We start from the raw sequence: 24,452 nt of genomic DNA, 5'->3' as shown, positions 1-24,452 counted from the left end.
TCACCAAGATTTGCAGAGTTCTAGGCACTATGATCATTTTTTATCAAAAACAATTTAACTGATATATGGGGAACAGTTCAGAAGCTATACATTGGGCTCACTGTAAACCTGTGAACTGGAATACTGAAAATAACTTTTTCATTCCTTTGCATAAATGTTTTAGTTATTGGAAAGTATAATAAACAGAATAGTTAAATTAAAAAAAAAAAAAAAAAAAAGTTAGTGGCTGATCACAGTCTAATTCTTGTTGGGCAAGTGTCAACCCCACACTATAGAGGCTGCCATCAAAACTGATAGTAAAGCCCCAAATGTCAGCAAAAGCCCTTCTTCTCAGTGTTTAAAGTTGGTGAGACAAAACTGTTTTTCAGCATCATGACAGAAATTGTGACTGAAGCCAAGTGCAGTTTGAGTCCCTGGCAATGTGACATGCCAGGGTTGTACCTATTGTATGGACAAAGAGAAGACTATAGGTTTGAGTTCTGCCAGTAATGGCACTTTTCATGAGCACTACATTTACTGTAATTGAAAAGAATTATAACAATCTACAGTGATGAAGATTCAGTCATTTATAACACGAAATTGGACTATTTTTTTAATAGGAAAAATGCCACCAGTATTGGCCCGCAGAGCGTTCAGCCAGATATCAGTACTTTGTGGTGGATCCCATGGCAGAGTACAACATGCCACAGTATATCCTAAGGGAATTCAAGGTCACAGATGCTAGGGTAAGTTAGCTCAACATCATTTTGTTCTCTTTATGTTTAAAAGGAGTCCAGTATTTTTCCTTTTCTTTTTATTAGCAATGCCTTCAAGGCATTCTTGGTTCCCAATCGTAAGCAACACCCAAAGAGAAGAGAAAGATAATAATATCCTTGTAAGAGAACGACTGGCTGTAATTCAAACATAACATCTGGTCAGCACAACTTTTGGAAAGTACTGTATAAATGTTTGTGCTGAAAAGCATTGGCTGATTAGAAGGTCATATTCCCATTCATTTCCCTCCTCCACCCCCATTTGATACTTTTTTTTGGAATTTTCATCACTTAAGGCTGTAAATATGTTGTTATTCTGCCCAGCCCTTTAGGTCATGTACCCTTGAAGGTTAATATAGTGTGATTTAAAAACTGCAGAGCAAATAGCATTCTTAAGAAAAGCTTGACAAGCTTTACACATTATAATTTGATTCTTGGCGTAGCTTACTCCTTAGTGTTCTGCAGAGAAGAGCTATGCGGCCATGACCCTGGTTTGCTAATTTCCATTCTGCATTTCTTATCTGGACTGTTGAGTCCAAGGTTCAGCACTGATGGAAGAATAACTGTATATAAACTTATTTTTTATAGGAATAGCTTTGACAATTCCCATACTGTGATTTTCTAACACTTCATATAGTATGGCAGGGAAATCCCTACGCTGCTCTATTTTTGGAAGCACTGTAGCAATAGTGTTGATTGCATCAACATAGTAGAGTGCTGTACTTTCAAGGAATAAAACAACTGCTCACTGAGAGATCTAAATCAAAATACCCAAGAAATTAGACATTAATTATATGGGAACCAGTATTTGATAATGGTCTCTTCAATTTAGCAGATATAAGTATAACATGATCCAATGGCTGGAAGTTGAAGCTAGACACATTCAGACGAGAAATAATGTGCAAAATTTTAACAGTGAGGGTGATTAACCATGGGAACAAGTTGCCATGGTTGTGGTGGTTCTCCCTCAATGGCAATTTTTAAATCAGGATTGGATGTTTTTCTAAAAGATATGCTGTAGGTCAAACAGGAATTAATTCAGAGCTGTCCTATGGAAGCCGGGCTAAATGATCCCACTGGTCCCTTCTGGCTTTATAACCTGTGAATCTATGATTTTCTTCTATTATTATGACTAGGTTACTGATGCTAACATAGGCTACAAAGAAAAGTAGATTAGATTCTCACAACAGTTAGCTAGATAGCTAGATAGCATTTTCACTAACCAGAGGGAACATTAAGAGTTGGACCAAGGTACTGGAATTTGACTTTGCAAACACAGAAACAGTTTGGTTTGGTTTCCACTTTCTGTGAACTACCAAAATAGACTGAGGATCATATAAAAGATTTCTCTTCTGACCCATCTCTAATTAACATTGCTGGAGAAGGAGTGACTCATAGCAGCAGTTTTCAATCATATTTGTAAACAAAGACAATCAGAGAGTCATGAAAGCCCATTTCAATGCCACCTTGGTGACCTCCTTTGTAGATAGTTAGTAAAATCTTTCTATTCCTCTTCAGATTGGAAAATATGTAAGTGACGCAGGTGACCAGTCACACATTACAAATAATGAGCAAAGAGTCAAAGATATAGTTGAAAAGAATAGTTTACAAACAATCCTAGGATAAAATACATTCACATGGTGTTCATAAAACAATTTCTGGTTAACAAACACATTTGAAAAAGTCAGTCAGGATCAGTGGATAGTTTGCAAACTGATCAAAGAGCAAAAGTCATCATATAATTTGTTTGCCACAAATAATTTGCCTGGCTCTAATATTAACACACCTGATAAAAAGTTGATTGCTTTAACTTGTAATGAGAATGTCTCACCAATCCTGTTGTGCCACCTCACTTTCCCTTGTTAATGTTTCCCTAGTTTTGAAGACAGTGTTGCTCCAGTGGCTCCAGTTGTATTAAATGACTAACTGAAAAGCTTAGAGGAGTGGTGTATGGTCTGATTTTCCAGAGGTGCTGAGCACCTGCAGCTCCCATTGACTTCACTGGAAGTTGTGGGTGCTCAGCATCTACTAAAATCAGATCTATTATTTTCTCATTGTATGTAGTGCTTATATACCTTACTCACACTAAAAATAATGAAATTTATGTAACTAAGGCCTGGTTTACACTGGCGACTTAGATCTACTTAAAGTCACTTAAGTCGACTTACTTACACCCGCGTCTACACTGGCACCACTCTTAATTCGAATTAAGGTGTCTCTAAAATTGACTTAATAAGACCACCTCTGCAAGTGGCGTAGCGCCTAATTCGAATTTGTTAAATCGATTTAGCGTCAATGTAGACACAACAGAACTTAAATCGAATTAATTGACTTCCAGAATGTATCCCACAATGCCCCGTTTTGACCGCTCTGGACAGTTGCGCTGTGCTGCTCAGTGGTCACGCTAGCAGGAAAAGTTCCCTCCCCTCAAGCCCTGGGAAGATTTGAATTTTCATTTCCTGTACTGCCAGCATGGAGAGAGCTTTGTCACTGTTCTCCTCATGGCTACTGCAAAGCCCAAATGTGCTCCAGCATGGAGTCGACCAGAGGTCTTAGATCTCATTGGGCTGTGGGGTGAGGAGTCCGTTCTGGCTCAGCCCAGAGCCAGCAAAAGGAATCTGGACATTTATGGGAAGATATCCCAGGGTATGCTGGAGAAGGGACACAAGAGGGACGTGCAGCAGTGCCGCATGAAGATCAAGGAGCTGCGCCAGTCATATCAGAAAGCCAGGGAAGCTAACAACTGTTCTGGCTCCTCGCCCAAAAAAATGCCGGTTCTATGATGAGGTGCATGCAATTCTTGGTAGCGATCCCACCATGGTGCAGTATCGATACCTCCACTAGGTCACAATCCATGATCAATTATGAGAACTCCGTGGACAAGGAGGAGGAGGAAGCTGAGGATATCAGGGTGCAGGAGAGCGGGGTGTCCGTTCTCCCAGAAAGTCAGGACTTATTCCTGACCCCAGAGCAGTCCAGCAGCACACAGGACAGCACAAATGATCCCGAGGAAGGCACATCTGGTGAGTTTTTTTTTTCTTCTTAGCAATTCTGTTCTTTTACGTTGGGCGGGGGGGGGGGCATGAAGGGGATCTCAGGCATTTCGGTGACTGTACTGGGGGTCAGTTTTTTTACGTGATAAGAAATGCTATGCTTGTCATCAGTTGATATCTCGTAGAAACTTTCATGTATGTAATCTGTTCTCCTTCGCAAAACTTTTCTGGGGAGGGCTGCCTTGTTCCTCCCTCTACAGTAGGATACTTCGCTGCAATCAAGGTAGCCTGCATCATGGCGGAACACTGCTGGTACCACGCTGCATCCAGCAAATATGTGTTTTAAGCATAGCCTCCCCTGCCTACTCTATCTGCAGTTCCTCTCTGTAAGGGTTTAAAATACAAGCAGAGCTTTCCCCTGTCCCCCCCGCCCTGCAACCACACCACATTGTTCTCAGATCCTCTCCGAAATGGCATAGCAAGCAGACTGTTCTGGGACGTCAGGAATGGAATGAGCCTCTGTGTTTTCCCTGTGCACTGCATGGAGATTATTGTCTATATTGTAGCAGGGGATCATTTCTACATTGTATCACGGGAATCATTTGCTACGTTTTTTCAGGGGATCATTGTCTACATTGTATAAGGGGAATCATTATCTAAATTGTTACATTTGTATCATTTTCTTCACTATGCTAACTGTGGCTACCTTGTTATTTTTCTTTCATTCTGTAGACACCTCGGCACTGCACCAACCCTTAAGAAATGCTGCACACAGACTGTCTCAGATTAGAAAGAGGAAAACAAAAAGCAGAGATGACATGTGTGGCGAGCTCATGAATGCCTCAGCTGCCGCAGAGACAGAGCAAAGAGTGTGGAGGCTGACCTTGTCCCAGAATATGGACATGGACAGGGAGAGTCGCTGAGAAATGATGGAGCATGATTGCAGTACCACGCAGGAAATGCTGCGAATCATTCGGGACCAGTCAGACATGCTCCGGCGGCTTGTGGAGCTTCAGGAGGAGCGGAGGCAGGACAGAGTCCTGCTTCAGCCCCTCCATAATGCTCCTCAACCGAGGGCTTTGCCGCCCTCCCCTTCCCCCGCCCCAAGGTGGTCTCGGAGGAGAATGGTCAGGCTGCAATATGTGCAGAAAGCAATGGCGGACATGCTGATAGCTGGCCAGCAAGCTACCAACCTACTATTTGAGACAGTGAATGAGCACTCCCCCCTCCCCCGTTATTTGAATGTTAAGAAATAAAATTTTGCATCATTTCAACACGTTTCTTTATTAAACCGTATCTTGTTTGGGAGAGATTTGGAGGGCACAGATATCAATGGGCAGGAGTTTCAGCAAAGGCAAACAACAGACAGGAACAGAAATCAGTCCTGCATCTCATTGCAGAACCTGGTTTTCAAAGCTTCCCTAATGCAAAGCGCTCCACGGTTAGCTCTCAGTGTAGTGCTGGCATCTGGCTGCTCGTAACTGGCGGCCAGTCTTTCTGCCTACACAGCCCAAGCCTGGGGAAACCTCTCCCCCTTCACTTCACACACATTATGAAGGACACAGCAAGCAGATATCACAGAAGGGAGGTGCTTCTCACTCATGTCCAGCCTAGTGAGGAGGACTCCTCCATCTACCCTTTAAATGCCCAAAGGCACTTTCTACAACTATTCTGCAACTGCTTAACCTCTTATTAAAACACTCCTTGTCACTGTCAAGGTGCCCGGTGTATGGCTTCATTAGCCAAGGGAGCAAGGCATAAGCAGGATCCCCCAGGATCAGTATTGGTGTTCCTGCTCTCCGGCACCAAAGGGTTCACCTGCAACGACGTGGCACCGATCCCAGTCATCGGAGACAGATCCAGCACCGAGGATTTCGCCCATGCGGTGCCGAACCCGGTCGCTGGAGACAGACTTGGCACTGAAGAATTCACCCTGCATTGAGTCAGCGCTGAACCTGGTTGCTAGAGTTCGACTTGGCACTGAGGCATGCGGTGCCACAGTAACCTCAGTACTGAGACGACGTTGCTGACGGCCCAGCTCATCAGACCACGTTTCTGTGCACCCGCACTGGCCATGGCACCAACATCGAACCTGGTAGTCAAGGTCACCATCATCGAGGGGATGCTCTCTGGAGCGATGGAGCACCCGTGGATTGGGGCACAGTTTCCTCCCCCGTGGCTTGGTACCGCACAGCGGGACTCTCTGAGACAGCTCTGCCGTGGTCTTTTGACAGTGCCTCGGTGTCCTCTTGGGTGGCGGGGGGAGGTAGCTGCCATCAACAGAAGGTGCCAGAGCCCCAATGTAGATAGCCCCCAGATGGCCTCAAGGGTAATGGTCACCCCAATGGCTGTATTGGGGCTCCTGAGGGTTTCCCAGGGGGGCTGGAACCACAGTCAATTATGTCCTCGGGTGTGCAGTCAGTGCCAGCAGTACTGGGGAAGGGCCACCCCATTCGCCCTCGGACAACAACTCGGACACACAGACAGGGACTGCTGTGGGTACCGCTTGTCAGGAGGAAGAAGTGCTGCCTCATGCTATGCCCTCCAATCCCCCTCCTCCTCACCGGATGAAGCACTCTCCCAGGGCCACTCAGTGCCCTGGACGATTTTAGAGCAATCAGGAGCTGCTCAAGAGGGTGGCCTCTGATTTGGGGCTGGAGGTGAAGGAGCTAAAGGGGTGACAGACAGCCCTTTTAATGTACTAATGGCGGGTCCCACAGTGTGGGTAGCCCTCCTTGTCTATGAAGGGGTGCTCAAGATAGTGAGGGCCTCGTGGCAACCCCCCTTCTCCGTAGCCCCCGTATCTAAAGGGGCTGAGAAAAAGTATTACTTTCTAGCCAAGGGGCTGAATACTTGCTCACCCACCCCTTCCCTGAGCCCAGGATGGTGGATGCTGCCAACCACAGGGACAGGCAGGGCAGATGGGCTCTACTCCAAAAAAAAAAAAACCCAAGGGCAATTAAAAGCCAGACTTGTTGGGGAGAAAAATGTATTCAACAGCAAGCCTACAGTTTAGGATTGCTAACCAGCTGGTATAATTTGAGCTCTTGGGGACTTGCTGATGCTCTGCCCCAGCATCAGGCACTGGACTTTTATACCATTGTGGAAGAGGGTACCACAGGGGCTAGAGCAGCACTCCAGTCATCCTCAGATGCTGCTGATTTGGTGGGCAGAACCGCCATTGGCATGCTCAGATGTTTGTGGCTTCAATCCTCCGGGCTGTCCCAAAAGGTCCAACAGTCCAACCAGGACCTCCACTTTGATGGGTCAGCCTTGTCCTCAGATCAGACGGATGTGAAGCTGCGTGGTCTGAAGGATTCCAGGCCCACGCTTCGCTCCCTGGGCCTTTACACGCCTCTAGGTGTCAGGCATGTCTCCAGGGACAGCAGCAGCAGAGGTCTCAGCCACGGCCATTCACGACCTACAGACAATGGAACAGAAGTAAGGGGTCTAGGAGACATCATCCACGCCCGAGTTCCTCCTCAGCCCCTCAACAAGGGTCATTTCGGGGGTCAGGCAATCAAAGAGGCCTTTTTTGATGGTGCACCCAAGGGCGGCACCCCAGCCTGTAACCTGGTTCCCTCCTGCCCTTTCTAAACCGCTTAGTCCCCTTCCGGTCCATGTAGGCCAAAATGACTTCGGACCACTGGATCCTTGACATGGTTTTGGCAGGCTATGCCTTTCAGTTAGTTTCTTCCCCTCCCAAGAACCCTCCCTCTCTGTCCCTCTTCAGGGACCCCTCTCTATGGCAACTCCACATTCAAGAGGTAGAGGCCCTCCTCAGCTGGGGAGCAGTGGAAAAGGTCCCTCAGGGCATGGCGGGAAGAGGGTTCTACTCGAGGTACTTCCTCATTCTCAAAGAAAATGGGAGTCTAAGGCCTAGGTTAGACCTGGGTCGTCTCAACAAATACCTCAAGAGACTCAAGTTTTGCAGGGTCTCCCCAGCTTCCATAATCCCATCCCTGGATCCAGGAGACTGGTACGCTGCCCTCGATCTCAGGGACGCATATTTTTTTAATCTCTATTCTACTCCAGCCACAGACACTTCCTTCGCTTCAAAGTGGCCAGCTCTCACTTACAGTTTACGGTTTTATCCTTTGGCCTGTCCTCAGCCCCGAGGGTGTTTACCAAATGCCTGGCAGTGGTAGCTGCACACGTGAGGTGGAAGGGGGTGCGACATTTTCCCCTACCCAGACGATTGAATAATCAGAGGCAGGTCCAGGTCCCAGCTCCAGAGCAGTGTGAGCCTGGCATGCACCACTTGCTGCTGGCTGGGCCGACTGGTAAACAATCAAAAGTTCACGTTAACTCTGGTGCAGTGTATGGAATTCATCAGTGCGATCCTGGTCGCTTCCCAGGCCAGGCCTTCCTGCCCCAGCCGCACTTTGGGGCAATGTCCCCCATGATGGGCCACCTGTATCAGTGCCCTACAACAACAGCCAAACATTGCCTACAGCTGTTAGATCACATGGCGGCCTGCCCCTATGTGGTGAGGATAGCTCACCTGAAGCTCAGGCCACTGCAATCACGGCTGCCCTCAGTGTACAGTCCGAGCATGCAACTTCTGGACTGGGTGGTCACGCCTCACCCCTGGGCCCTAGCCTCCCTAGACTGGTGGAGGACTTCTCAGACAGTGTTAGGGGAGTGTTCCATTCCAGGAGCTGGCTCCCTCAGTTACCCTGATATCGGACACCTCGGGCATAGGGTGAAGTGCCATATCAGTGCTGACCTCGGCACACATGGAGTCTGGTCAAGGGAAGAGAGGTGCCGGCATACCAATGTGAAAGAACTGCAAGCTGTTCACAGGGCTTGCAGTGTGTTCCTCCGCTTTATTGCAGGCAAGGTGGTACAGGTGCTGACAGACAATACAGCAGCCATGTACTACATCAACAGGCGTGGGGGAGCCCATTCATCAGCCTTATGAATGGAAGGTATCTCTCCATGGGACCTTGCAGTGAGGCACGATTTTCACATGGTGGCCACCCGGGGATGAGGAACGATGAGGTTGACCACCTCAACAGGTCATTCTTTCCCCACCATGATTGGTTGCTGCACCCGCAAAGGGCGTCTACGATCCTCAGGAGGTAGGGCTTTCCCGAGGTGGGCCTGTCTGCAGCAGTGTGGAGCAAGAAGTGTCAACATTTCTGCTCTCTCCATGGTCGAAGGGCCAGGTCGATCTCTGATGCCATCCTCCTGCAGCAGTCAGGGAGCTTCATGTTCTCATTCCCGCCCATTCCCCTCCTGTATAGAGTCCTGCTAACTATCAAGAGGCACAAGGCAGACACCATCTCGATCACTCTGGCCTGGCTGCACCAGCACAGGGTCAGCATGCTGCTGGACCTCTCAATTGCCCCGCCTCTGGAGCCTCCGAGACAGCACAATCTCAGATCCCAGATTCACGGTCGCCTACGTCGCCCGGACCTGGCCTCGCCACACCCCAAGGTGTAGGGACTTAGTGGCTGAGCGAAGTTGAGCGATGCTGTTTGGTGCAAGCCCAGTGAGTCCTGCTGTGTAGCAGGAAGCCCTCATGTAGCTCACGTACCAGGCTAAGTGGAAGTGGTTTTGCCTGCTGGGCGGAGTCTGGGGTATTCCGCCCAGTCTCTCACCATTGCAGGCGATCCTGGAGTACCTGCTCCAGCTAAAGCTCCAGGGACTGGCTGTGCCCTCCCTGAAGGCTCACCTAGCAGCCATATCGGCCTTCCATCAGCCGCTGGAGGGGAGATCGCTATCTCCCACCCAATGACAATTAGGTTCCTGAAAGGGGTGGAGAAGTTCTATCTGTAAGGCCGCAACCCGGTGCCTCCCTGGGATCTCAACCTGGTCCTTTCACAACTCACGGGGCTCCCTTTGAACCCATGGCTTCATGCCCCCTGCTCCTGCTTTCCTGGAAGGTGGCCTTCCTGGTGGCTATTACCTTGGCAAGGAGGGTCTCTGAGATTAGGGCGCTGACCTCGGAGCCCCTCATACTGTATTTTATAAAGATAAGATTCAGTTAGGGCCGCACCTGGCCTTCCTGCCTAAGGTGGTTTCCCAATTTCATTATAACCAAGATATTTTCCTCCCCATGTATTTCCCAAACCTTACAGTTTAGAGGAGGAGAGAAGGTGGCACTTGCTAGACGTAAGATGAGCCCTGGCCTTCTACATTGAGCGCACAGGGCCATTCCAGAGGTCGACGCAGCTCTTCGTCATGGTGGCCGACCAGATGACAGGCTTACCTGTCTCCGCCCAGCGCACTTTTTTGTGGATAACTTCCTGCATCAAGTTCTGCTACTAACAGATGAAGGTGCCGCTTCAGGGAACCATCACAGCGCACTCAACCAGAGCTCAAGCGCTGCTTACAGCCTTCCTAGCAAGAGCGACAGTGCAGAATGTCTGCAGAACAGCCGCCTGGTCGGCGGTACATACCTTCACATCCCACTACGCCATTGTCCAACAGGCATGGAAAGACGCAGGCTTCAGCAGAGCTGGGCTGTAGGCAGCTCATTGCTAACTCTGGCCCACCTCCAAGATACTGCTTGTTAGTTACCTATAATGGAATGGACATGAGCAAATACTCAAAGAAGAAAACAAAGCTACTTACCAGTAACTGCTGTTCTTTGAGATGTGTTGCTCATGTCCATTCCATGACCCACCCCCGTCCCTGCTGCTGGAGTTGGCAGAAAGTAGGGACTGAGGGGGCGTAGGGCCGGCAGCACCTCATATACTGCGGCATGTGCGCGGGTCTCCAGGGGGCACCAGAGCCAGCCCTATGGGATCTTCTAAGGGGAAAAAAGTTCCAGTAACCATGCATGGAGGCATGCATGCCTATAATGGAATGGACATGAGCAACACATCTCGAAGAACAGCAGTTATTGGTAAGTAACCTTGTTTTATTGTTGTAACCATTCTGCCTCCCTTTGATTTGCAGAGTCCTTCGTAACTTGATAATATCATCAATGTAGGTGTCAGCAGCAGAATTTGATATGGAACTCTGTGTTATTACTGTGTTGCACAGTGAACTGACATAAAATTCAGGGGTAACCTCCATAACTGCTCCAGTCTATGATTTCTGACTGGTTTACACCCACTGTCTCTGTAAACTAGAAGGATCATCAACTTGAGGCAGTTTCATGCAGTGCTAACCTATTAGTGTTGCCTGTAAGAGAGCATTATGTACGCTAGAAGCTCATCAAAAGGTAGTTGAATAGCCCTTGTGAGAGACAAGATAGAAGTCCCAATGGTCAGCCAATCAATAGAGTGACACATTAGAAGAAAACTTGACTTCTTTTGCTCAGCACAGCAATCTGTTGAAAACAGCCGTTTTTACTCTGTGTAAACTGTTACAAATATTTTTAAATAAAGATTTTAATAAGATTTTACACTTGGAAATTGATTGCCATTGGGAGATATCTCACTAAAAGAAAGCAACACCATTTATAATGCCAGCAGCATGGGGAACATAATGTAAGAAATTGTAGATCAGTTCCCAGTCTGCTTTCATGTTACTCTAACATCATCAGCGTGACTTTATAGTAACATCATTAGATAATAGGAATGTTCTGTTACCTGCTATTAAAACAGGAGAGGAACAAGTTTTACAGACTCCTAGGCTGCACTCCCAAGCTGTCGGTATCCTAAATGATTCCACTGTTCAGCAAACTTACCGCTGCTGTAATCAGGCCCACTTTAAAATTAAACCTTTACCAACCAATGTGTTTCACAAAATAGAGAGAGAAATTAGTGATCTTTCCAGCAGCTGCCTAAGCACAGTTTTGTCTTAAATTAAGAGAGAGTGTTGGTCCAGTAGATTTCTCCTAAGTACAGGAACATTAAAGGACTGCTGTCTCCCTCGCTAATTGATATCTATCTAGGATGTTGCCAAAGTGTCATGGAGGAGGTTTTTTAGTTCACTTGTTTATTTGATTTGGGAGATAGGCTCATATTCTCTTCGTCCCATTATGTTGTTAGAGCACCTCTTGCCAGTTGATTTATGGAACTGCACCGATAGTGGCTTTGGAGGATACTCTCTAGTTTGCCTTTCTAGGGAGGATTGATACCATTGAGGTCATTAAAAGAAAAGAGGTTTATCCTTGGAAAATGACACTTTTAGTAAGAACCACTAGCAAATAGCTTAAACTTGCTTTCCTTAGGGGTGTAGTGATCTAAAAAAACACACAAAATTGTGCTCCTCACATGCAGTTTTTGAAATATGTGTATTCGTTTTAATTGGATGAAACAAATTCTTCAACACTAGAGAGCTCATTGTCATTGAGGTTTTTTGAGGAGGACGCTAAGGATTGGTGAGTTAGGTTAACCAATGTCTATGTTGTTTCGCCAAATTTTAGTGGGAATGCTATGTACAAGCTCCCTCTTATTCACAGACACACTTTTAGGCCTATGAGGTAGAAAGCTAAAGTACCAGCAGAAAAATAGGAACAAGTGCTTGCCTTTTGTTTTGTTTAAGTTTTTTAATGACCTATGTTTCAGCTGTCGGCAATCATTGCTAAATATTTTGGTGGGGAAAAAAGAAACTACTCTTGCCTCTAACTTCCAAACTCTTTCTTTGGATTCCTATAATGTTTAGATGATCCATTGATTTGACTCAGTAAAAGACTATTTTGAAGAAATGGCTTCTGGTGCAAATTTTCTCTTTTCTCTCCTCGTATAATACCTCAGTTACTGCTTAAAGGCATGGTGACATGGCATATGTTGTTTCTGTTATCATGGCAGGAAAGTGGATGCCTTCAGGAAGTGTAAGGTGTCCAGAAGACATGAAGGTTAACAGCAATAGCTCAATTTGTGTCAATCCATTTAAATGTCACAATTTACAGAGATTGGCAATGCTCAAAATCAGCAAGCACAACATTTGAGTATTTAAAACAACCAAATTTCTTGATAGTGTGTAGCACTGCATTTTGCACATACTATACAGGCCTTTTAAATGTTAAATAGGCATTGAACACAAAGTAAAGTCTGTACTTGACTTTAATACTTGTGGCTTTATTCCAGAAGTAAGAATGCTACAGTATTATGCATCTTTAAGAGCAATAATTCTAATCTTCATTTAAGAAAGTAACCACAGAGGACTGGATATCACCTGTAGATTTGTAATGAGAGATAGAATCTACCATCTGTAGGGTCATTAGTTTGAGTCCAAGTTGCTTGTCACTGAAAATCATTGTGAGCCAATGGATGTTTAGTGCTGTGAAATGAGTTGGGCTCAGTCTGGCTCCTAATAGACAGATGTCTATGTCACAAAAGATCACTATCACAACTGGCATTCTTAGTGGCAGTCTTAACAGAAAAGGCAAGGACTGAATAGGAATGAATTACCTTCTTACCTGTAAAGAAAGTCCAGCCAAGTAGAGATTGAAGCACATTGGCAAGGTAGCATGGGGAAGCTTGCGCTGCCACTGGCCATGCTGTGCCTATTTTCATAGATTCCAAGGACAGAGGGGACCATTGTGATCATCTAATCTGACTTCCCGTATAACATGGGCCATAGAACTTCCCCAAATAAAGACAGCATTTGAATCTTGTGGACTATAAATCCAACACTTTTCACAAGCACTTCATTTAAAAAAAAAATCCTACCAATTAACTAGCTCCCAACTTCCTTGTCCTCAAACTCTCTTTTTCCAGGATCTAAATGTCAGACAACATCCTAGCCAATGCTGAGAGTAATTTGAGCATTGTCATGGTTAATGAAATTGCCCTCTTATGTAAATGTGGTATAAAAATCGCAAAATAAGAGGAAAAAACAAGCTCATCAGCATTGTGACTGGAAGCATTTTAGAAAAAGTGATGTTAGCCATCTTTGCTCTTTGCATATTTTTCCCCCTCACAATTTATGTTTTTCATAATTGCTGTTCTGGTTTGCTGACTGACTGACTTTGAACTCTTGGAACATTCTTTTGTGGTATACTGTGTGTGTCTTTCATTAAAGGATGGCCAGTCCCGAACAGTAAGGCAATTCCAGTTCACTGACTGGCCAGAACAAGGAGTGCCAAAGTCTGGAGAAGGATTTATTGACTTCATAGGCCAAGTTCATAAAACAAAAGAGCAGTTTGGTCAGGATGGACCGATCTCTGTTCATTGTAGGTAAGTAAAAATCTTCAATGCAGATTGAATTTTTTTTTAATTAAGAACATATTTTGAGATTTAAAGTTGACTGTAGGGGTAGCTAATTGGTTTAAATGTGTGGAGAACGACTTTCCAGATGAACTATCAGAAACATAATAAAACAATCCAATACAAATCCCTTTTATCCCCTATGTTTCAGTAATGTTGGTACTATTCTGTGTTGAAATCCCATTCTCACACTAAAGGTGCCTCGCAAATAAGAGCAAATAAGAGCATGTGATTTTTTTTCCTTACAAATTATTTGTGCCACAGGATAAAAACAACCCTAGTCTATGCTGCATTCAGCACACAGTGGGAAACACCTTTCTACAGAGTGATGTACCTGATTTTGTTTTTAATAGTAATTAGCAGTGAGGCCATTATGGTGATGGTGATCATTACATATAAACATGCTAGATGTCCTGGAGTAGCAGGTTAGGGATGATAATCAAAATAGGCCAAAGAAAAATAGTTGCTATATTAGGAAATCCAGTGTAATATAGTAACCATAGCACTCAGTAAAGTCAGCGTTTTTTGACTGGTCAGCTTTTGCTCAGAATATATAGCCTACATTTTGAGGTGCTGACTGCTCTCAGTTCCTTTTTAAAGTGAATTGAGGATGACAGCAGCTTTCAGGATCAGGCCCATAGAAATTATCCAGGGTGGGTTTTTTAAAAAATTATTATTTTATGCCAACTTGCTTTGGTTACAATATTCTAAAGTTCACTAGCAGATGGCTAAAGATGATATATTTATCTTTGATCTCTTACTTAATAAATTGTTTTCTATAAATTCCATTAGGATTTTAGAAATTAATTTTGCAACATTAAATTGTATTTTTGATAGATTAAATTGTAGTTTATATAATGGGGGGACAATTAATGCAGGTGCAAGTTTCTACGGGCTGAATGATGCCTTCTTCTTCCATGCAAAAGCCAAGTAAACAGGTTTGGTAGAGGATTTATGTAAATAAGGACTTCAAGGGAAATATTCTAGCCCTGCCAAATCCAGCAACAGCCCTTGGCTGCACAACTGCTCCACTGCCTTGGTGGATTTTAGCAGCAGCTGGGACCTCTGCACTTCCCTAAATAAAAAGTTTAAGCTAGTGGATCTGCTACACCATCTAAATCTCTGCTTTGCTATGTCCCTAAATGCCTACTACATATTGTTAAGAAGAAAGGCATTGCAGAGGAGAGTTTAGTGGTGCATAGGGGGTAATGAATTATCTTCCACAGCCTCTCCAAGATAAGACCTGTCTCACCCTTGCTGACTTCAAGGATTTATGTGTCCGCGGAGTGGTGAGCAATATTTAGCCCCAGGCGTAGGATCACATGAGAAAACAAATGGTGGGCCCTTTTAAGCTCTGCCAAAGCTCTGCTCACGCTTGATGTTGAAATGACATGCCACTTACAATAAATTATGAAGATCCCGCACCATTATGCCACAATAACTACTATACCACACTATACCACAAGTCGATGAGAATTGTACCATAGATATCAGTGGGAATAGGATTGGGCCCAGCATGATCATACCTCATCTTTCTTGGATGCCCTGTAAGCAGCAAAAGAGTTAACATGGCTGACATCTAAATTATTAGGATAATTCAGAATCAACATCTTATTGATATGATTTGGAGCAGTTCACACCCATCTGAAAGATATTGCATCAGGCTCTTTGCAAACTCTTCACTGCTACATAGCTCAGTCTCACCCCTTTGGTGCTCTTATAAAAATTGCCTGTGATCTGTATTCTGACCTCTTTTCAAGGGATTTATTTGTAAGGGGGAAGCCAGGGAAGTTCCTCTGAACTTTCTGCTCCCTCATTTTCTGTAATTTTCCACTTTTCTGTATGTTTTTTTATGTGGTTTCCTTACCTACATTACAGTAAACTCAGAGCTATAACACATTGAGTGATTTCTCCTTCTCTGGGAACTTTACAAATAAATCAGTGTGTTACTATTTAAAATTTTCTAATCTCATTAGACAGTTAATTAAAAAGTAGTTAGGTCAGCAAAGGACTTTTCCTGAAATCCAAGGCTCAGTAGGAATAGTGTACAGTAGGACCAGCCTTAGGTATGTGCAAGCTTAGCAGCCACACAGGATCCTGTTTTTAAGTGGCCCTTTCTTTGTCAACATCCCCTCTGAGCAGATATCTAAGATCTTACACACCCTGTGGCTTTCCTTACACAAACGACCATTTAAAGATAAACTCTTCCCCCTTGCAAAAACTTCCCTGCCTCCTCCTACAAGCCCCTTCCCTAACTCTACTGCATACCCGTAAAGGAGCTATCTGGGTTATGGAAATCTGCCAAAGACCCCGTGACTTTTACTAACCAGAGGGTCCTATGAACAACATGGCTAGCCCTTTTATATACTGTCACAGCAGAATTGAGTTGAGTGATTTGCTTGAGACCGTGTGATTTGATTGATCTTTAAGGTATTCTGGACTTGCACTTACATCACTGTTACTACTCTTTAGAAATCCTAAAAATTCTTTGTTGAAAAGATCCCACACTGTTTAAATATGCTTGTCAGCTTCAGCCCCAAGTAAATGAATCCATCCATTTTCTGAAGCCTTTACCCAAGCGTTACACTTGCTACTTAATTAGGATCTGAAAACGTGGAGATTTTTCATATTATTCAGTGTCTTCCTCATTAACTAACTCTCCAGATGCTTTCTTGCTTCTCAAGAACACAACAGTATGAATTAATTCCCTCCTCTTGCTGGTTTAAAAAGTTATAAATAGTTGTCTTAAAGTAATAAGGATTCAAAAACTATCTGGTCTGGAAGCCATCAGACTTGTTTAGAAGAGTCATCCTTTTTTGTTTCAGTTCTCAAATTTGTTGTATGGGAAGAGGAAGCATTGTAATAGGTAAACCCCGCTTTCTCTTCAATATAAGTTATATTTTTTTCACATGCACCATATTTATATTATATTGTGTGTGAATATTGAAACTGATGTTAAGTTCTCCATTAAACTCTAAAAGCAAAGAAACTGAAAGATAAGGCTGGTGCTCCATCCCTAACATACCCCTGCATATTTCAGGAGTCTCAGACCAGGGAGAAAGCTCACATACCATATGTAACACATAAACAAGTTGAGATAAGGACAGAGAGGTAGCCTAAATTCTGGCTTCCCTTTCTGTTTTCATTTCCATTTAGACTATCGGCAGGCCAGAGAACCCTCTCATTTTCCACTACCACACACTGACCACTATACATTCTTGGTCACAAACAAAACCACTTAAAATGCTTCCTAACTATCCAGTTTTTCATTGGAAATACATTAGTACAATTTTGAGTTTGGCAGAGAACAGTCACTTTGTGAATGTGTATAATTTCCACACAGAAGTTTTGCTTATAGAGCCTTTTCCCACGTAGAGGACCATGTACATATGGTGTATCGTATCCACAGCTAAATAGTCAGTAAATTCTTTCAACATTTTAACTGTCAATTAACATTCCTTTTTTATTGCAACAGTGCGGGTGTTGGGAGAACCGGAGTATTCATAACCCTGAGCATTGTGTTGGAAAGAATGAGATATGAAGGTGTTGTAGATATCTTCCAGACAGTCAAAATGTTAAGGACACAACGGCCAGCCATGGTACAGACAGAGGTGAGAAGAAGAACAACATATATGCATTGATCAGGTTAGGGTAGGTAGCTTGGTGGATAAAAAAAAGTTAGGAATGGCATATGGTGACAGTGGGGTTTCCACAGCCAGGAATTTAAATAGAATGTATACAATTTGATTTCCCTTCTTAAATACTGTAGCTATGTATGTAGCCTAGGCAGAGCATTTATGGCAGTATTTATGCTATTTCCCCTTCTATGAAAAAGGAAAACCACGGCCTGGGAAATGTCTACTTTAGTGGTGACTGAATAAGATATTTGTGTGAACCTATTTTCTAGAAGAAACTAGAGATGGAAACATTGCCCAGATCATTTTGAACTTTTCCTTCACACTAGTAATCTATATTCATAATCAGGGAGCAAAGTTTTGTCTGTGAGTGCACCCGTTGGCTTGTGTGCATTCAGAGGGCAGACAGTGTCCTGTGGCTTGAAACTGAGGCTATAGTGTTTCCATGGTTGTCCGGACTTCATATAAAATATAAATTTGACTATTTAGCATGAAAATATTACATCTCTGTGAAAAAACCTAAATTACAACTTTTTGCCCTGGGACTTTAAAAAGTTAGGGATCTCACTGTCAATGAGAGTGCTCCAGTCAGCTGAGGGAGAGGTCTTGGGCAGGGACAGCTAGCTGGTTGTTGGCCCCTGATTCAGGAATCATTCCAAACTATAAAGAACACTTAAGCACCTGATTAACTTTAATCAGGTGCCTAAGTCCTACTTAAGTTTAGCATGTGCTGAATTGTCTTGTATTGGAGCCTTTGACTCAGCTGTGAGCCAACAAGATCATACCCATAAAGAAAAGGAGAAGAGGGGAGGGAAAGCATTTTTACAACCTTATACGGCAATTTGATGACTGATACTGGCCATTAAAATGTGTTTATGATTTGAAATTTAATATTGATCCCTGCAGTTTGCTGTAAGAAATTGACACTTGTTCAATAAAAATTATACAGCCTTTTTACTTTTAGTGTTTTACACACGCACACACTCTTAAAATGGAATTAGTTCATTTTTACAGTTTTATCACTTAGCCAAGTAACTCACTGAGACAAAATTGAAGAGTAAACTTCATTTATTTTCCATTACCATTGTTGCTGTAGAAAATGTACATCTAAGCAAAATGAAAAATATCTACTTTCTGTCCCATTGGTTCCTAGAAACAAACTTAGCATATAGAAAAATAGGCTTTGTGGAGCCCACATAAATACAATGCTGGGCTGTGCAATGTTTATACTTTCCCTCTTGCTACTTCAGCTTACTTGTGATGATGTGCTCCCACTCCAGGCTGAAAGCAGAAATCTTCCAGGCACTGTGTTAAGTTCATGCAGGTGTTTGTGGAACAGAAGTCTAGAGCTCAATCCTGCAAGGTACAGAGCACTCTGGTCCCAATCCAGCTCACAAGTAGTCCCATTGAAATCAATTTGGCTACTCCTATGCTTAAACTTAATCATGTGCATAAGTACTTTGTAGGATCATGACTAGAGTGCTTGCACCTTTCAGGATGAAGCTACCAGTGATCATGGAAAATTAGATAAACTGAAGAGGGTGTGTTGTGATATGGACTGCTGCTCCAGTGGCAGCCATTGAATTGTGATCTGAGTGAAATGAAACTCAGGTCTGTAGGCCTGCAAGCCTGTAGCATCACATGAACAAGTCCCTTAGGCTGCTTTGGTATTTTGGAGGGATTTTAGAAACAACTTTTGTTCTTTCACATTAAGTGGGGTGTGCAAATTTGTTGAACTCCATCGTAAAAAGACTTCTATTTATGTGTGCAAATGAGATGAAGTAGGTGAAGATGAGGAGTAGGGCTCACATTGAGTATTCGTAAATCTCAAGCCCTCTGCAACTCAGCAATACCTTTGCTTCAGGTTCAGAGGAAAACGGGGGGTGTAGGTCTTGTGTGAAAAGACTTGGGTATGAAATCTGAGCTGCATCATGTTAATGAGGCACTTTACTACACATTCCTCTCAGAGGCCCTAATTCCTGCCAGTGGCAGGAATAATTTGGTAACTGTACTGCAAGGCAGGATTGGGTCCCCCTATGCTGTATATTACCTTGGGTTTATACATTCAGCATACCACATCTGGGCTGTGAGGAAATGAGACCTGAATGTGATGCTTTACATATTAGTCACATTCACTGAGGTGTTATTTGAACATTTTATTAGCAACTCTCAAATAGTTTGAAATAATGCAAAAGATAAATCTTAATGCATTCCCCTCAGACAAAAAAGCTTTCTGCTAATCCTCTTGTACTCATTCAGAACAACAAATGCTCAGTAAATAAATACATATTTGCATCACAAATAAGCAGGTTCCATCTAAGGAGAATGTTATTGCATTAAATGAGCATCTGAGCCCATTTTTGTTTACTGTAACTCAAACCAGGGTGTTCTGTTGATGTCAGCAGGATGATATTGCTGAACTGCTATGGCCTCTGTGGGATATAGTGTATTCACAGTCTCCGATTAAATTAAAAATCAACTAACAGATTTTTATATTTTCTCTCTCTCTTTCTTTCAGGATCAATACCAGTTCAGCTATCGAGCCGCATTGGAATACCTGGGCAGCTTTGATCACTATGCAACGTAAAACCCCCTGACTCATCCTGGATTTTTACTGCAGGCCCTTTAAGATCCAGAGAGCCTCTTCTGAGCCATACAGTGTGCTTGAGAAGTACTTCTTAACTCCTAGCTAAAGACCAATTAGTGGGAATATTAAAAAAAAAAAAAAAAAAAAATCACACACACACAAAAACCCCAAGATTCCAGGTGGACCAAGAATTCAGTTTAATAACCTAACCTGAAATACAATAAAAGAATCCTGACTGGTGAGGCATCTGAAGGATCTCATTTACAGATACCTTAAGGATTCAACTTTGGTTGAAATTAAAGGGAAGAGGAAATTATTGCAAAGAACCATCATCTTATTGAGGATTGTATGATTGTTGCAAAGATGAATCTTGAGAGTACTGCAATTTGGTGCAAGATGTTTGTTAAAATACCGGTACCTGGCTTCTTAAAACAAAATGGACTCTTAACTTCAACATTGCCCCTTCCCACCATAATGCTCATAATATCACTTTAGGGGAAATGGGGGAATGTTTAAAAAGAAAGTCCTTGGTTTAGTTTTTTAGTATTGTAAAGATACTGCTGACCTGTGCTTCATTTTTAACTGTGTAAACTTTTTCCTTTTTTTAACAAGAGTTTATCATTTGATGAAGTGAATTTAAAAAAAAAGTTGCATAACTGTTCATTTTTTGTTTTGGAATTGTAGATTTTTTTAAGCTATAGAACTGTTATCTGTAATATCTTGCTGTAGAAATGTTAAATAATATGAAAATATGCACATTTTTGTGCAGTCCTATATTGATCTACAGTACCACATTCTTATTAGATATTACAGTTTGGTTTAATTTCATTTTTTTTAAAGAAATACTCGTAATCAGTTAATCAAAGTGGGGCTCTTTTGGTTTCTTTTGGAATCAACAGGGAGGCGCAAAGTATAAAGCTGCTGCTAACAGACAGACACACACATATCCCCCTCTCTTTATATAATTGTCTATCCATATCTATCTCTCTATATATTTACAGGGATACAGACAGATAGATATATACACACACACATACACATAAATATATCTAGATATATCAGTTCTTCCATGACTTGGATTTATTAAAGTGGTGGGAAATATTTCCAGAATACTACATTCAATCCTTATGGTGGTACTTTTTGAACATTTCTGCATTTCCAAAATCCATAGCTTTTTTTTTTTTTCTTTTTTAGAAGGGAAATGAGGAATGCACATCAGTGATATTTGAACCTCACCCCAACCCAAAAAAATAATGTTTATATACACACAATTACATAAAGACACACACACATTATGTGGTTGAGGCTTCCAATGAAGTTCAATATTTGTAACACTATAGTGCAATAACAAACAATATTATTAAGTACAGGAGGTGTGCATGTGGGAAAGGTCAGTGCATATCCCTTTAGGAGGGGAGAATATTGTAATATACTAGCTGTCAGGATGTTTAAAAAATGTATTCAATCATATATTGTCTATAGTATGTGCTATGAAATTTGCATTTATGATGTGTAACAGGGCAAAGCCAAACTCACGTTGCTCTGTTAATAAATTAGAAATATTTTGTGGCATACAGCATTATTTAGCGATGCTGGTTTTTATTTTTATTTCACATTTAGAGTGCCTTATATTTGATGCCTATTTTGATAGCATTTCATTGTTTTCTTTTTTCTGTATTTACATTAGTAAATTCATATCTCTGTTACTCTTTTCAATTAAAACATTGTCTTTTTAGCACATGTACAAAAACACTTTGAATAATGTGCATTCCTGGTTTTTAACCAAGTATGGGATGTAAATAAATGCAAGCCCAAAACAGTTGGGTAGTCAGGGCCCTTTGTCCTTTCACAACTCCAACAACAGACATGCCCACGACTTTAACGTTCCTTCCAAATTGGCTCTCATCAACCACAATGTTGTTGATTACGGTATTGCCATTGCCGAGATGTAGGACTGCACTAGTAGTAAGTAATAGCTGTTGTTAGCAGTACTCATGCAACATTCCTTTCATTTTGAGCCAAATCCTGCCCACTGTACACATGTCAATAGGCACATTGAAGTCAAATTATTGATTGCAATGGAGCTGTTAATATGGGTAAGGCAAATAGGATTCAGTCCTCAGAGTATTTTTAAAAATGACTTTAGGTGTCCATTTGAAAGAAAAACATCTTTAAACAATGCAAAATATTTTCTGAGATTCTTTATAGGAAGCCATTTATAGTGGCCTAGGTCTCTGTCGTACCTTGTATCAGTTAGCACACAAAAATCAAAGGAACTCTTTCTTTCAGGTGTTAGATAAGAATCATACGTGTAGTTCAACTATGTTGGTGTAACGTACTAGATTTGTTTTCTTCCACATTTTCCATCACTAATAGAAAGAAATGTATGAAAGACCAAACACTAGCAAGCATTGTATTTGAGCACTTTTGTAAAAAAAAAAACAAAACAAAACAAAAAAAACCACAACAAATATAGATATATATATATAAAATAATAATAATAAAAGTATTATAGAAGGCTACCTCAAGAACGAGATTCTATAACTTATATTAGAACCAGAGAAGAATGTGCACTATGTTTCTTTTTTTCTTCTTTTTTATTTGTATCTTTTCAAGAATTATTAAAGTGCCAGATTACATAGTGCAGTCATGTTCTTTTAGCCAAATACAGTCAGACACACACACCATTTTAGAAGCATATACTAAGGAGGACTGCTGCACACCAGAGCTGTTAACAGGCAGAGTTTTCTCTCCATGAAACTTGCAAATTCTTAAGAAAAAGAGGGAAAAATCAGAGATAACTAGTGAGTGAGGGAAAGTACTGTAGGATAAATGAGACAGCGATTATTCCAGTAATCTTGCTGTTCAGGAGTTGTTTCTAAAGATAACTCTGTTAGCATCATTGATGTGCATTCCACTTTCTGTAAACTAATGTATAGTCATTCTATAGTTAAGTTAAAGAAGAAGCATCTTTATCTGCATTTACCATACTCTTCCAACCTTAGAATTGGTTTCATCAGCATAACCAGTACGGTGCTATTATTTACCTATGTATGTGTAGTTATGTATAATTTTGTAATTAGTTACAATGGAAAAAAACTCCAAATATATAAAAATGATTTGTACAGAACTTTATTTTAGCTCTTTTTTTAAAAATGATTTGCCTGGTTAGACAATGGAGAGGATGGCTGGGGGAAGGGAGGGGCCCTCTGGGAGATCTGCACTTTCTATACCTTTGTACTATGCACTGCCCTATTGATTCTACACCCAATGATGTTATTACTTGAACCCATCTGTAAGAAACTGCTTATGAAAATCCACTAGTGTGTATGTAAATAACACAGGACATGTAAAAATGGGGGGAAAGAGTTTGCAACAACAAAAATGCAACTGCTTTTTTTCCCTTTTATTCTTCCTTCCTTCCTTCCTTTTTTTTTTTTTTTTTTTTTTTTGATTGGTTGGTTGGTTTTTTGTTTGGGGTGCCCTGACACTCCAGCAGATATCAGAAGGCTGCAAGTCCCGTCATCCCCATCTGTTACGTGGCTTTGCCATTCAAGCTTGGAGTGTCTTTACAAAGATAATAAAAGTTGTGTTCTTTGCTCTCGTTTTGGATGCATAGACTGAAAAATTTAAAAAAAATTTACCTTGTAAAATGGCTTGTTAAAAAAAATACAATTACCTCTAATTAGTAGTACGCGTAAATGTTTTACAGAATGAAAGGCGTGCTTTTTATTTTCTTACTTCGTTACATTGGTGGCGAAAGAAAGTCTGTATGAAAATCAGTTCTTTGCTGACACAAGTTCCATTTGTTACAAATGAATTCTAATAAAAATGTCAGTGTTATGCAGCCCTGGTCCTCTTTTCTTAAGCAGTGCTTTTGGAATCAAAACAATTTTTTTTCTTGGTCACAGAGGAGTCTAACTAAAACTGTGAACTAGTCAGTAATCTTAACTAGTAGCAAGGCAGTGAAAAATGCATTTCTAAGTTAGCAAATATGTTGTCTTCAGTGGTGATTTTTGAGCTATGGAAGGCAGATCCTCAGCTGGTATAAATTGTCATAGTTCCATGAACTTTAACAAAGCTATGAAAATTTACACTTGTTGATCTGTCCCATTGTGTTTAAGGAATTGCTTCAATTTGGCTCAAGAAAACCACGTTGGCCCATATTTAGGGCCAAATCTAGAGAGACATCTGTGATTCTTGTCAAATTCTAGGGAAGTTGTGGGTTCTTGCCATTCCTCAGGATTTGGTTCCTAGTATCCTAATTTTTGGAAAGAAGTAAAAGTATTTCACCTTCATTGATCAGATTCTGATTATTTGAATAGTGGCATGCAGTTCTGACAGTTTTGTAATTTCTCTCTGCACTGAACCAT

The 24,452-nt window shown here is 42.0% G+C and overlaps 1 protein-coding gene across 3 annotated transcripts in view; it reads left to right on the top strand.

The window, feature by feature from the left end:
* PTPRD (protein tyrosine phosphatase receptor type D) overlaps nucleotides 1-23,918 on the top strand; it is a 1,886,025-nt gene extending 1,862,107 nt beyond the window's left edge. For all 3 annotated transcript variants that reach the window (XM_067553085.1, XM_067553086.1, XM_067553087.1), the window contains 4 exons: nucleotides 600-725; nucleotides 13,673-13,827; nucleotides 17,333-17,468; nucleotides 20,011-23,918. In XM_067553085.1, the coding sequence (XP_067409186.1) occupies nucleotides 600-725; nucleotides 13,673-13,827; nucleotides 17,333-17,468; nucleotides 20,011-20,079 (486 nt within the window). In that variant the 3' untranslated portion in view covers nucleotides 20,080-23,918. The remainder of the gene's footprint in view (nucleotides 1-599; nucleotides 726-13,672; nucleotides 13,828-17,332; nucleotides 17,469-20,010) is intronic.
* The last annotated feature ends 534 nt before the right edge of the window (nucleotides 23,919-24,452 follow it).

The sequence above is a fragment of the Emydura macquarii genome, unplaced genomic scaffold, assembly GCF_026122565.2.
Source record: "Emydura macquarii macquarii isolate MOO-44397 ecotype Brisbane River unplaced genomic scaffold, CSIRO-AGI_Emac_v2 contig_1451, whole genome shotgun sequence".
In the NCBI taxonomy this organism is placed as follows: domain Eukaryota; kingdom Metazoa; phylum Chordata; order Testudines; family Chelidae; genus Emydura; species Emydura macquarii.
The sequence above is the reverse complement of the archived record's forward strand: the minus strand, read 5'-3'. Positions and strand labels throughout refer to the sequence as shown.